Source organism: Monodelphis domestica, chromosome 3 (genome assembly GCF_027887165.1).
Source record: "Monodelphis domestica isolate mMonDom1 chromosome 3, mMonDom1.pri, whole genome shotgun sequence".
NCBI classification, from domain to species: domain Eukaryota; kingdom Metazoa; phylum Chordata; class Mammalia; order Didelphimorphia; family Didelphidae; genus Monodelphis; species Monodelphis domestica.
In genome coordinates, this window is record NC_077229.1 from 317355853 (window position 1) to 317371195 (window position 15343).

At 35.5% G+C, this 15343-nt stretch overlaps 1 protein-coding gene across 29 annotated transcripts in view; it reads left to right on the forward strand.

Moving 5' to 3' along the window:
* CSPP1 (centrosome and spindle pole associated protein 1) overlaps positions 1–15343 on the forward strand; it is a 141941-nt gene that overhangs the window by 44186 nt on the left and 82412 nt on the right. For 23 of the 29 annotated variants that reach the window (XM_016431486.2, XM_056824011.1, XM_056824026.1 and 20 more), the window contains 3 exons: positions 1592–2031; positions 9429–9527; positions 11149–11234. In XM_016431486.2, coding sequence (XP_016286972.1) covers positions 1592–2031; positions 9429–9527; positions 11149–11234 — 625 coding nt within the window. The remainder of the gene's footprint in view (positions 1–1591; positions 2032–9428; positions 9528–11148; positions 11235–15343) is intronic. The other 6 variants (XM_056824033.1, XM_056824038.1, XM_056824037.1 and 3 more) reach the window with 2 other exon arrangements.

Genomic DNA, 15343 nt, shown 5'->3' on the forward strand with positions numbered 1-15343 from the left:
TCCTTGTTAATAAACCACAATCTTGCATGGAACATTGCCTCAGCTTACCTTTTTGTTAACTCTCACCCATAATATGGTGCTTCCCTGGCCACCTTTTTCAGTACTGGTTCTACTTCTCATATATCACAGGGTGGTAGGAGAATTGGACTTTCTTTTACTTTCATTGCCACTTCTAGACTTTCCCTCTACCACTATCACCCCCAATTGCTCCATCTTAGTGGTTCACTAAGTCCAAAGTCATCTCCCAAAAAAATTCCTGATGGCTATTATTCACTGAACCACTGGAAATTCTTCCATCTTTTAAAATTACTTCTGTCTCATAGTTTGTCTTTCTACTTTATTCCTGCCCTCTTATGAAGGAACTTTATTGTATATATTGATATTCCTTTAAGTACTCTTAACTTCCTAATTCCTTAGTCTTCTTGAATTCAGTGACCTACTTCCCCTAGCTTTACTCATGAATGGTTATAACCTTCATCTTGCCATGGCTTATAAGTATTCTACTTCTATGTTCATGAACTCTGAGTTTTTTTTCCCCTTAGTTGTAATATTTTTATTATCCCATTTTCCCTATGACTCTTTACTTTGTTCTTCATCCTCATTGTATTCTCCAGTTTCTCTGTTCCCTAGTGATTCCCAGACTGCATTGGTACATACTTATCCCCCTTCCCAATCTCAACCCCTTAACCAGTCAGTTCAGTTCTACACTATCATCCACATTTGAATTGCCTTTATCCTTTTCTTCCTGAAAAGCAGACATCAGATTGTGAAAATTACCTTGATTCACTATAGGACTTGTTATAGTGCTGGGTTTTTTGACTTGAGGGCTCTGTGTGTGGATATATACACAGACAGATAAATGTATTTCAATATAAATTTCTTTTGTAATCTGATGTATTACATACATTTAGAAATATTCTGAAGAGGGTACTATAGGTCTCCTCAGGCTGCCAAAGGGATCTGTGACACAAAAAAGGTTAAGATAAAGGCAACTAGATGACTCAGTGGGTAGAGAACCAGGTCTGGAAAAAGGATGTCCTAGGTTCAAATTTGAACTTAGGCTCTTGCTAGCTGTGTGACCTTGGGCAAGTCACTTAAACTCAGTTGCCTAGCCCTTGCCAATCTTCTGCCTTGAAACTGATGGAAAGTAAGAGTTTAAAAAAAAAAAAAGAAAGACACTTTGAGGATGTAGAAGTTACAGATGCACAAGCTTGGCTGAACCTCCATTGTCTATAGAAGTTCAATGATCCTGGGTTACACATTTACCCATAATTTTAGAAGTCCCTTTTATTTAACAAAATATAACTGGGACATTTAAAAAATAAGAATTAAAAAATAATTGGACCTACCACTCTTAATTTTTTAGTTTTATAGGGTTGTATTTATAGTAAAGTAATTTTAATTCAAATTAATGTTAATTTTAACTCAAGGCAGTCATGTTATACAATGGTTAGGGTCTGGTTGGCATGAATTTAGGGTGATCAGAGTTCAAATTCAACTCAGACACTAACTAGCTTTGTGGTCCAGGGAATTTGAGTGATTAATTTCTTGTAGTGAACATAATTTTGAAAAAAAATTTTTAATTTGACAGCATGAAATTGAAGGAAATAAAACAACTGTTGGTAAAATTAAATCTGATTTACATTCGCAAATACAACCATCAAACAGAAATCCAGAAACCACCGGAAAAGATGTTTCATTGCCTCCAGAGACCTATGAAGAGCTTTTAACTCAGAGACGATTGGAGGAGGATAGATATCGTAGATTGGATGATGAAATTGAATTAAGGGATACAAAACCACATAAAAAATCTAATGAAGAAGTGGACATTTACAGGAGAAAACACCAGGAGATTGCCAACAAAGTTGCTGTTCCTGGTGGAAGATACCATAGGTTTAAAGAGGATCAAAATTTTGACAGAAAATGTTACCGACCAGTCTATGGTCCTGAAGGAAGTGAAGAAATGAACCCTTGGTTTAGATATGAAAGTGATTTTGATAGAAGACCTTTGAGGGTGTTTACAACGGACAGGTATTTAAAATTCCATTTTTATCTTTTATGTTTTACCCATTTCTTTACCATCTTTTGTTTCTGTTTTTAGCATTATACTTTCAGTGTAGGGAGTTTTATTTGCTGTTAAGTCTTTGTGAGCTTTTAATATTTGTATATATTTTTGACTTTTTGCTTTTAAGTTTCTTATTGAACATTGTGCTTCAGTAGCCTGGCATTAGGAGTCATATTACTCTGAAAGACTTAAAACTCTTGGCATGTTTGCATATCATGTATATGATGACTATACTATTGCTATGTAATGATCCCTGCCTTAACACAAAATTTTAGTCTCACTTTTGATTTGACTCTAGAAACTGTGCATATCATGAGGTTGTTTCTTCATTGTGGTCTAATTGGTTAATTTGAAAAGGCCTTAAATTTATTTCTGGCTACTATCCCATCTGTTTTGTTTGTCCAAAGACAATGATAAAATATTCTATGGTTCTCTGAGAGATAATCCTGTTCATTCATTGTACCAGAATATTAGTAATAAGGGGATTAGGGACTGGACTATTCATTTCATTAGGATAGCAGATTCCCAGGTGAGAAATTTCTCTCTGCGAACCCTCTCCCAGGATAGTTCCTTTTCTCTAATAATGGTCTTTGAGAAGAGCTTAGAGCAGTGATGGCAAACCTTTTAGAGATTGAGGGTGCCCAAATTGCACCCACATGCTGCATGTGAGCACCTGCCTTGCCCAAACAGGGGAGGGAGGCTGTTGGGCAGAGGGACAGGTGATGGGAGAAATGTCCATAGATGAGGTGGAGAGGGGGAAAGAAGCAGCCCCCCTCTGGCATGTGTGCCATAGGTTTGCCAACATGGCTAGGGCATGCTGCCTCTATTTATACCAGGGGTCCCCAAACTTTTTACACAGGAGTCCAGTTCACTGTCTCTCAGACTATTGGAAGGCCAGACTATAAAAGCCTAACCCTAACCCTAACCCTAACCCTAACCCTAACTCTAACCCTAACCAGGTAGCAGTGTACACAGTGCAGAATCCCCTCCCCTAGATCGCTGCTCACCATGCTGACGTCTTCCATTGTGCAGCTACATAATCCTTTGTGCGGCACCTCATTCTAAGGCACCATGCAAAGGATTATGTCACTGGAATTAGTACTGTATGTGAGCAACGCCTTGCTTTGCGGCACCACCACATACAGTGCTCCTCTCACAGACCACCAATGAAAGAGGTGCCCCTTCTGGAAGTGTGGTAGGGACTGGATACGTGGCCACATGTGGCCTGCGGGCCATAGTTTGGGGACCCCTGCTTTATACTTTAGGATAGTGATGGCGGACCTTTTAGAGAGGCTGGTGATGCCCTTAGGTGCAGGTGGAGAAGGAGAGGGGAGCAGCATGACCCCTCCTCCCTCTGGCTTTCTAGTAACTCTGTGCTGTAGTGATGGCACACGTGCCCCCTCTGGCATGCATATCATAGGTTTACCACCACAGGTTTAGAGAATTGAGAGATTAAATTATTTGAGGTGGGTCAGATAGCCAGGAAAGGAGTAAAGGTGGGATTTGAACCTGGGTCTTCTTGGGTTTAAGGCTAGCTTTCTATCAAATACACCGTACTGTCTTTCATATTATTAATACTAAAAGCATCTCTTTGCTACATTTGATAAATCTCAAATTTATCTCTTACTCACTGCTTATTCAGTATTATAGCTCATTATTTATGTTGTTAACTTAAGTGAGATAACCTAAAAGAGATTCGAATATGATTGGGAGCATGGAATATTCGCTCCCCAATTCTAAATCTGATTTTTAGATTGTAGAGAACGTTTGAAATTGTGTTTTTTGTTGTATTTGAGAGTAATAATAGAGAGGAGGAAGGCTGTCTAAAAAATTAAGACAAATCAGTTGGGGATTCTATCTTGAACTCTGGAGTGCTTCCTCAGGGCATGCAATCCTTTTCTTATTTGTATTTAATTGCTGCTTTTTTTTTTAAATTTAAAAGTGTCTCTAATGTTATTCCTCTTAAAAATTTTTATATAAGAACTAATAGAATTTGTTGCACTTTATTCTATTACAGTGGCTACCAAATTTTCCTCCTCAGATTTTAGAAGGATGAAAAAGTAATTACAGGGATTTGACCTTGGGGGTTCATCTCCTTATATGACTCAGTATAATAAACAAACATTTTCTCAGTAGCCTAAATAAATAATATTTCTTGCAGAAATATGTTTTTCAAATATCTGTAGATGCTTTTGGAATTAGCAAAATACAAATTCATATAAAAATATTTAATTCATTGTAGCTTTTTGTTGGGTAGTTTCTCAGTTCAATAAATTGTAACACTGCAGCTACATTTATATAGATGTCTACAAACATTTTTTAGGTTAAAAAGTAGTCCTGCTGCTTGAAATGATTGAGGACTACAATTCTTGCCAATGTGTCCCTTATTGATTCAATTTTTTTCTCCTTCTATGCTCAAGGGAAAAACAAATATAGTTTATATACAGAACAGATACAAAGTATTTGGGGATGGGATACTAACAACTGGATAAATTGGGAAATAACTTTTGAAGGAGGTAACACTTGAGAAGAAACTTGGAGGAACTAGGATTTTAGGAGGCAGAAATGGTGGCTTTGTAGCGGATGGAATGCAAGGGAAGAAGAGATTCAGGGAAACCTTTGTAATAAAATATGTCCTAGGATGTTTATGAAGTGAATGAAGAGGAAAAGAATGGATGGGAGAAATATCAAGGAGGCAGAATTGGCAAGACTTGACAATTGATCGGCAATGGATTTGGGTGAGAATAGAGAATTAAGGATATAAATCCTAGGTTGCTCACCTAAGTGACTGGAATAATGGTGGTGCTCTCAACAGAAAATGGAGAGTTAGAAGGGATGGTTTGGGGGAAAGATTGTGGTTTTGAACATTTTGATATGTTCATGGGACATTCAGTAAAGTTTCTTCCTAGCCAGTTGTTGATATGGGATTAGAGCTCGAGACAGACGAAGACTTTGTACATAATTTGGTTTTGGACCTGTGAATTATAGAATTCCTTGAGACTTTGGACTTTTATGTTTTTGTTTTTTTTGCCTTTTTGTTCCTACCACCTCACTTAATAACTTGTTAATTGGTTCATATGTAGATTTATGAGTCATCTAATTAACTAGGTGCATCTTTGGAAACTGACGAAACTAAAAAAGAAAGTATAAAGATGGAACAGGAGAGGACCCTTGGATACACCTATATAAAGGGGATAGGACATAGATGATGATCTTGCAAAGGAGATTTAGAAAGATTGGTCAGATAGAACAAGAACCACAATGTAATAGTGCCACAAAAACCCTAGGAGGAAATAGCATTCAATAGGATGTAGAAAAAGCACTGATTTGTCAGTAAAGTAATATTCAGTCACCTGAGAGAAAGCAGTTTTAGTCAAGTGGTATGGAGTCGGGTTGCCAGGGGTTTGAGAAGTCAATAGGAAATAAATAGTGGAAGTGATAAATATTGGAAGCTTTTTCTTAGGAATCTGGCTGTGAAAGGATTGAAATAAATGATGATGGCTTGAGGGGATGGCAGAATTTAGTGAAGGTTGTTTTTTTTTAAGATGTAGGCAATCTGGCAAATTTGTAGGTAGCAAGAGATTGTTTTGGAAATCTTCTATGCCTATTTAATATGAATGATTAGCCATCATTGATGATCTAGTACAGTGTTGGTGAGCCTTTTAGATATCTCATTCCCATATTGCAACTTCAAGCCACCTGTGAACCCCCTAATTTACCCCAGACAGTAGAGGAAGTGCTTGCATTGGACTACTGGGCAGAGGGGCAGTGCATGTGAAAAATGTCCTAATTTTTCTATAATAGTTTTGGCAACCTTGAAGGACATGGGCAGGACAACATCCTATGTGAGACCCTAGGAGAGGGGTATACATTCTCTTCACATTATGGACTTATGTACTTTAAAAAATTTACTTTTTATTATATACTTAGGAATCACCACCACCATCATCAAAAACCATTTTACTAAGCAAATGCATTAAAAATATTATGTGCAAAACCATAAACTGCACATTGTTTACATTTGTCATAAAAGATGTAAATTATATATGTATGTTATTATGAACATCTTCCTCTTTTGTGGTCCATTTTGATTTGTTTTACTTGGATACTTTTTTCTCTTGTTTTTTGTGGCTGTTATTTTTAAAAATGAATCATAACATGTATTATTATTCTTTTTTCATCTCTTCATATATTTCCTCATTTTCTTTATATTTCAAATATTTGTCATTTCTAATACCATCATATAATTCATTACATTCAAATATCATAATCTATTCAGCCATTTCTCTTATTCATCCTATTTGTATTATTTCAAGTTATTTTGTCATAACAAACAAAGCTCCCATGAATATTTTCTTACATATATAGCTTTTTTACTCTCTCATAAAGCCCTTAGTGCTTAACCCTAGTGATAGATTTATTTAGGTCAATGAGTCCTTACTATATATTTCCATCTCATTAAAACAAAAATTCATAGCTTCTCTAACAATGTAATATTAGACCTGTGTTTCAGTGTTTCTCTCAGTATTTAATTTGATCACTTTAGCCTATCTGGTTCTCAGATAGCATATATTACCAGGACCATATTTTGCTAGATTGGCCCTCACATAGCAGATACAATCTGTGGCCGGGACCATACTCTTCCAAAACCAAGTTTTTCCAGCTTGGTTTTATCCAGTAGAAGTTTTGTTCCAATGTCACAGCCTCTCAGGGATGCAGGATTACCTTCATAGTATGATGAATATTAAAGTAAGACTTGGATATTTATGTTCTCTAAGCCATTGTTGTCCCACCAGAAACTATGTTTGGATTATGTGTATGCTTAGGGTTAGATCTGCTACTAACGTCATGCAAGTATGTGGGGGCTCTCCAAATATCTTATTTAACTTACCTACGGTTCTATTCATTTGCTTAGCTTCTTTCTTATTTATTTTTTGATTAGGTTTATGTAGTTCTGAGAAGAAAAAATCAAAGACCACTGCTATTATTATTTTATTATCTATTTCCAGCTGTATTTATTTAGTTTTTCCTTTAAAATTCTAGGTGCTATAGCACTTGATGCATATGGTCCAATATTGATAAAGCTTCATTATTCATAGTAACCCATTCACCCCTTCCATAACATTTTAGCCCCAACTCTGTCAGAGATCATAACTGCTCTCCCTGCCTTCTCTGGATCAGTTGAGGTATTCTCCTCTAGTCTGTAAAGGTTAAAATTATGGTTGAGACTGAATGTAATAATTATTTTGGTTGCCAAGGATTATATTTATAAAATCCTAAATGAAACACCCAAGTCAGCTGGAAATTTTATGGTGATTTAATTGAGAGTGGAGGAGATTAAGTAGAAGGAAGAAGGAAAGGAGTAGGTTTTCTCCCCGCTGCTTGGCTAGTACCGGGGCAGGAAGATTAGGAGATAAGGTTTTGGAGTGTGAAGGAGGAAAGAGTTAGCCTGAACTCCAAAAAGAAAGGGCTAAGCCAAGATGCCTGAACCTGAATCAGCCCCAGGGCAAACTCACAGCCAAACCCAGACAAAATAACTGCCACCACTCCAAGATGTTGGAACGCCTAGCACACTGCCAGCCAGAGTCACCTCTCCAGGAAAAGAAGTGACGTGCCTTATATATAGACGGTTTTATGTCATTTTCCTGCATCTCATTTGTACCAATAATAGCTTTTCTTGACTTAGGACAGCCCAGGGGTCTGCCCGCTTTTTCTGCACATGTCTGTTGAAGGCCATTTCCTCAGATAATTAAATCTTGAGTTTGGTGCAGACCTTCCTAATATTGTTAAACTAAGGAGGGTGGGGAGAATGTGGACTTCCTAAGACCTGATTCTGTTATTCCAAGTATCTCTATTATTATTGATCAGGAAATAGCTAAATCAGATCTTCTAAAGTATGGTCTGATTAGGGTGGAATAGTTTTAAAATTCATAAGCCCCTCACCTTCATTTTATGTTTGTCTCTCATTTTCTTATAAATAGCTCATTGACCAGTCTTGGTTTTTGATCTTTTTGGCTATCCATTTTTTCCCCCATGATGAATTTATCCCATTATACTCAATGTCATAATTGCTAGTTTAAAAGTATAATGTACTTAAAAATATATTTAATCCTTCCTGTAACAGTGAACTTACCTATCTTACATACTTATATTTAATTGGAAGATTTAATTTGAGTTGCTTTTAGTGAGAGAGAACTGGGAAGCAGTGCAAAACCAATGGAGTCAGGAACATTTTGGTATATAGTCTTTAGGTTTGAAATAAAATTTGGTAAATTGAAATGAAAATGAAATTATTCTTTTGAGAATGTCTCATGAAGGATTTTGTTGATTCAGATGAAGAGGTAAGGCGTAGGAGAGTTCATCAACCTGTCCAAACTGTATAATAAAAGCCGAAATCCTAGATTTCAATCTCTTTTATAGATGTTGTTTCTTATATTTTATACAGTAAAGACTATGTATGGTGACTTTGTAAATAGTGAACAGCAAGGTGATTTAAATTGTTGGAAGAATGTATATACTCTGTTAGATCAACAAAAACTGACAGTTTAACAAATTAATCTCTTTGACAGGACCCTTAGGAAAATGATATATGATAACTATTTACAGTGAACATAATATTACTAGTAGAACTAGACTTATATTATGGATGCCAATTTTGTTGATTTCTCTCTTGGAGAAATTCAATTTAAGAAATTAATGTTTGCCAAATGGAAAAATAATTAAATGAGAAAAATGTTTTGAGTCATGTTTTTTTTTTAAAGAATGTTAATGAAAGAAGTTAACCTTGTTTCTTTCCATGATTTATCTTGTTTCTAATGCAATTTTCCCATCAGCTTGTAATATAATATTTTTTGTAATTAAAGTTATTAAACATTTGTTCTGATGCTTTGATGCCCAGTCTATATTCCATTTGATTTAAAACATTGGTAGAACTAATGTGGTATTTTTGTTTTTATTTTCATTGTATTGTTGAAATAATGTCTAGGTTCTCTAAGTTCTGATATCTTGGGAAATATTTGACTCCTTAAATAATTAATTGATAGAGAATTTTGTGTTATAAATAATATTGAAAGATTATGATTTGCATTTCGAATTTGTAAAAGTCATATTGTGATAACTTATAGTAAAGTGAGCATTCTAAAAATGAATAAGATCTAAAGTAAATTTTTACCATTTTGCTCACCCATAGATTTTATTTGTATCATCATATTTTAATAATAGTTTATATTTACAGTGAAACTTCATTATAACATTCTGCTCCATTTAATGTTTCCTATATCTAATGCATAAAAATCAAACTTGGGAGATGTAAAGAGGTTCCACTGTAGATGGAATATGCTTTATAAGCCCATATATTTTTAAGGATGTACAGAAACAGACGAGAAAGAGGTCCCCTTATGGAACATGAAGAAGATTTTCCAGAACAATCAAACATACGTATTTCATCAGCTGGAAATAACAGGTATAATATATATTTAATTTTGTCCTTCAGTCATTTTACTGGACAGTTGCAACTTCCTGAAAACAACTGACTGAAGAACATATACATTTATGACCAGGGTTACTTGATAGTTGATCAAATAATTTTAAAAAAGCTGTTGGGTAAGAGAAGTGAGATTTTTTATAGGAGGAATCTTTATTAGGTCATGGTATTTTTATTTCCTTTAAAAAATTACTGTATGTAATCTATATTAAAGAGCTCAGATAGTATCAGTGTTATAAGTTCTTCAAAACACTTAGAAATAAGAATCTTCTGTGGCATAAGATATGTTAGTTGGATAGAATATATCTAAAGAATTTCAAAATTTCCCAACGAGCTAAAGATTGCTAGCCATTTAATCAGATATATTTTTTATAGAGCTATATATGTATATATATATATACACATATATATATGTTTTTATTTTAAAAAAGGCATTTTTTTTGGAGAACATTTTACTGCTTCTACGAAGTCGTATTTTTTTCTCTTTGGGAAATAGTTCTTGGCACACATGCCTTGCTAAAATGAAAATTTTTAGGATTTAATTTTTTTTTCCTCATTGTAGTTGTGAGTTCCAGTCTTTTTAGTTGGATAGGCCTGGAAGACTTCCTTTTTTCTTATATATTTGGTGACAAAATCAAGATATATAGGCTCTGTGAAAAGATTTTTTTGAAAAGCCTTGTTTTTTTTTTAACACTTTTTTCCCCTTTGAAATTAGGACTGTTTTAAGATTGCGGTGGGATATATGGTTATCATATCCATATGTCATATATAAGGCCTAATTTTGAGAACCTATAAATTATAATGAATTCAGTTTTACATTGAGATGAACATTTATTTTCCTTTGAGCAAAAAAGTGGAATTGCAAGATTTTAAATAATACTAGGGAGAAGAAAATGTCCTCTTTCATTATAATTAATTGGGGTCCTCTTTTGTTTTAAACCTTTACCTTCTGTCTTGGAACCAATACTTTGTATTGTTTCCAAGGTAGAAGAATGGGAAGGGCTAGGCACTGGGGGTGAAGTGACTTGCCCAGGGTCACACAGCTAGGACTTGTTTGAGGCCAGATTTGAACTGAGGACCTCCCCATCTCTAGGCCTAGCTCTCAATCCACTGAGCCACCCAGCTGCGTCCTGGGGTCATCTTTTGATGGAATCAAATCATTCCTATTTGTGTTTTCTGTGTCCCAGAAAATCTTTTGGGACTATTCTCTTTTCCAAGTGTGTGGGAAAACACTAATTTCTTTCTTTAGTTTATGAGAACTTTACTTGCTAAAAATCTTACTTTTATTGGAAAATCCTATGAATATTTCCTTTTCTAGGAGTTGAATTTTCACCATGAAGCAGAGCTGGCTATGAGTTAAGGGCCTTGTAGAGCTAAGCCTTGTTTTTAATTTGCCCAAGAATATGTTACTTTTCTTGTGTCTTGCAAAGAAACAGAAAACAGAAAGAACATGATTTTATTGTAAATTTGCCAAGATATACCATATTCTACTGGTTTTTAAAAATACTTGAATAAATGACATACCAATAGTTTATTTCTCAAATTTTTATTTGTCTGTTTTTTTTTGTTCTGATTTGTTTTCATTTCTTATTTTCACCAGACCTCAAAACAACCAATATGATGATGATGAACGATCAAAGTCTGCCAATGTTAAAATAGACACGTCTAATACAGGGATGATTTTTGGTATGTATGTGTTTCTTAACTGACAAGGACTTTGATGAAATATTTTGTATTTTGTGTTTGAAATATGCATTTTCATGATATCTTAGGGTGACTAAGTATATGTGAGATTTTAACTATTAAGTTTTTCTTATTTTAAGGGAATTGCTTTTTGTTGGAGTTGTGTAGCTTTGTGAGAATATCACCTGTGAGACTACTAGGGTAAAAATATTTTATATATATATGGAATCATTATTTATTTAAAATGTGGAAATATTATGTATTTTTAAATTTATTCAACATTTTATGTGTTTAATGATGTATTCTTTTTTACAGATGAATTAGTTACTTTTGGGGTTCATAGAAAATAATTGAAAAAGATGGCTAATTAGATTTTTTTATTGTTAAGGGTATATTTTAGGAGTTATTGACCTAATATATTATACTAGTGGTCTCCAGGGATTAATTCAATCCCAATAAAATACTCAAGTCAGTTTGGGAATTTTCTAGTGTTTTAATTATAATAGAGGGAAGAAATTAAGAAGAAGAGAGAGAGAAAAGAAAATTTAAACTGGTCCAGCCAGGGCTGAGCCAGGCAGGAGTTCAGAGGCCTTAGCCAAGGGGCCTTCTCAGTCTAGCATGGCTACCAGCCATGAGGCCTCCTCTGAGATGAGGGGTCTCATAGGAGGTTAGGGTTTTAGGAGGTAAAGGAAAAAGGAATCAGCCTAAACCACTCACCAAGCACACTAAGAACTTCTCCTAGTCACCTCACTGGCAAGCTGCAAACCGCCAAACCGTCAAGACACAAACTACGCTGCTACGAGCCACATGAGTGACAGAGAGCAACGTCTCTGTGAGATAGGCCAGAGAGAGGAAGTGACGCAAAATATATAGACTGTTCTTTACATCACATCTTGCGTCTCACATGTACCAATGGTAGCTTAAGCTTGACTTAGGGCAGCCCACCTCTGTCAGTTGTTTCTTATTTGCTACTTGCTAGCACCTGTCTGTCATAGGCCATCCTCCTCAACACTTAATCCTTAAGTAGGGCAGTATACATTCCTGGTTGCTAGGATTTTAAAGACTAATCAGGGTGGAAAAAATCTAAAATTCACATTATTCCGATAATTCCCTACATTTAGTAGTAGTTTTCCTAAGGAATAATTTTTAATAAATATGGCATAAACAGGTCACATACATACAACTTAGAAATTTTGATTATTTATGGACATTTTTGTAGCCAAAAGTGGTTGCCAGACAGATATTAGGAGAAGAAAAAATGAATTCTTTATAGACTTGTGCTTGAGACTATAGAAGTTGGAAACAGGAAGAGATCTTCTAATAGTTAGGGATTATGAAATGAATTTGAATTATTTCATAAGAAAGAAAATACTCTAAGAAGTTTGAAGAGGATGGTCTATAACTAGCTTGACCAGTGACAAAGGGTTGCTCCATAAGAGAACAGGGAGGTTTTTGATCTGAGGAGTTAAGGATTCTTGGTATGACTAGGAGTTTGGGAAAGATCCTTGTAGTGTAAGCATCTGTGCAGAGGTGTGATTAAGTAGAAGAGATAAGGTTCTTAGTCCATTTCTCTTCGCAGAGAGCAGATGACAATCTTTTTAGATTGACCCATTTGATTTATAGAGAGTTATTTCAGTGTTTAATATAAATATGTGTAAGAATTGGCATAATAATTGCTATTTCAGAAATTAAAAAGATTGCTTTATTTCTTCTTTCTAACCTCAAATTGAAGATATTTGTTGAATGTATTATAAGGGTTAAAATGAAGGGTTTGACTAAAATATATGATTCAAAGTATTATTGCTCAAAGTTGAAGTGACCTTTAATAGCTTTTATTTACAAAAGAAGTAGAATGAATGAAAGTAGAAAAATGCAAAATGGTAGAGACGACATTAATCTATCTAACTAAATATTGTTCCAGTGCTTGGCTCAGTCAGGAATTGGTAACCTTTAACAGTAGTTATACTCTCTCCAGAAGACAGGAAAGGAAAGCCAGCTAACCATTCACCCAAGTTCCCTCCAAGAGTCAGGTCAAGACAATGATTGGAACTGAAAGTGACTCCTGAGGCCAACTATTTCCCTTGAGCTGACCTTCTTCCTTAAGCTGACTTCTTAAGTCCAACCCCTTCTTGGAGTTGACTTCCTTTTAGCCTCAGAAATTCAGGGCCTTTTATAGTGGCTTTTTGTCTCCTCCTCTCTTCATAGGGGGCTTCCAAATTGTCTAGCAGTACCCAGGGGGTAGGCAGTGTTTGTGGTAACCAGTTTGCCCCTTCTGGAAGGAGCAAAAACCCTTACAAAAGGGTTTACAGTTTCTGAGGGTGTGAACTCTTAAAAGAATTCACAAGTTTCTGACTGTTTGAGTTGGAACAAATGGTGGGGCTCTTCCAAGTATTTTGCTGGCTTTTCACCTGGCACTAAGTAGGGTGTGAATTCACTAAGTGAGTAGTAAGCTGAGGAAAGTGAGTAAGTGAGGAGTAAGCTACTCCATGTAGTTCAAGCTTCTGTTGGTTCAATCAAAAGGTAGACAAAGGAGAGTTAATCCTGTCTTCACAATCTAGTGAGGTACTTAAATTAGTGTTAACTCAGGATAGACAATAAAGAATTATCTTTCACAATGTATATAAAAATGAGAGAGATACTTTATTTGCATCTGCTTTCAGTAAGATATCAGTGGTACCATTTTTGTTATTTAGGAATTTAGTCCCTCAGACATTTATTAAGTGCTTATTGTATACAAAAGCACCATGCTTTTCCTTGGGGATACAAAGACAAAGATGAAGTTGTCTTTGACTTCCAGGAATATCCATCCTGTTGGGGGTGGGGTGTGGGAGGGAATACAACGTTCATACAGAATAAATAATAAGTAATTAAGGAAGAAGAGAACATTAATAACTGTGGGGATCAGGGACAGTATCACAGAGAAGAGGTGACATCTGAATTGATATAAAGAAAGCCAAAAATGGTTCCTATCCTCAAAGGGCTTACATTGTGGTAACAATATGTAACTAAATTCATAAAACTTAAGAGGGGAAGTTATTAATTAGCAAGTGGGAAGAGATGAGAAAGATCTGAAAAAGGAGATTTGAGCTGAATCTTGACATTCAAGAGGGTACTAAGGGGCAGAGAGAAAGGCACAGAACATTCCAAGTACCCAGAGATGGGAGATGAATGTCATGTTTGAAGAACAGTAAGTAGGCAAGTATAGTTTGTTTCTTGAGTGCTTTAAAAAAGACAGGAAACATAGTAAGGGGCTAGATAGAGTTTTAAATACCAAATAGAGGACTTTTTATTTGATCATGGAGGTAATAGATACAAAGAGAAGTGAAAGACCACGTAAGTGTGAAATATTAAATAAATTACCTTTAATTTTGTTCATTTAAAAATAAATATATCATTGATTTTTTCCCCCATCAGTCTTTCCCTAAAAATCCCCTCTCATGATGCAAGTCAAAACAACTTTGAGGTATCACCTCACACCTAGCAGGTTGTTCAACATGACAGCAAAGGAAAGTAATGAATGCTGGAGGGGATGTGGCAAAGTAGGGACATTAATGCATTGCTGTTAAAGTTGTGAATTGATCCAACCATTCTGGAGGGCAATTTGGAACTATGGCCAAAGGGTGATAAAAGACTGTCTGCCCTTTGATCCAGCCATACCACTGCTGGGTTTGTACCCCAAAGAGATAATAAGGAAAAAGACTTGTACAAGAATATTCATAGCTGCGCTCTTTGTGGTGGCAAAAAATTGGAAAATGAGGGGATGCCCTTCAATTGGAGAATGGCTGAACAAATTGTGGTATATGTTGGTGATGGAATACTATTGTGCTAAAAGGAATAATAAAGTGGAGGAATTCCATGGCGACTGGAACAACCTCCAGGAAGTGATGCAGAGTGAGAGGAGCAGAACCAGGAGAACATTGTACACAGAGACTGACACATTGTGGTACAAGAGAACGTAATGGACTTCTCCAGTAATGGCTCTACAATGTCCCTGAACAATCTGCAGGGATCTATGAGAAAAAAAAACTATCCTAAAGCAGAGGACAAACTGAGGGAGTAAAAACACTGAGGAAAAGCAACTGCTTGACTACAGAGGTTGAGGGGACATGATC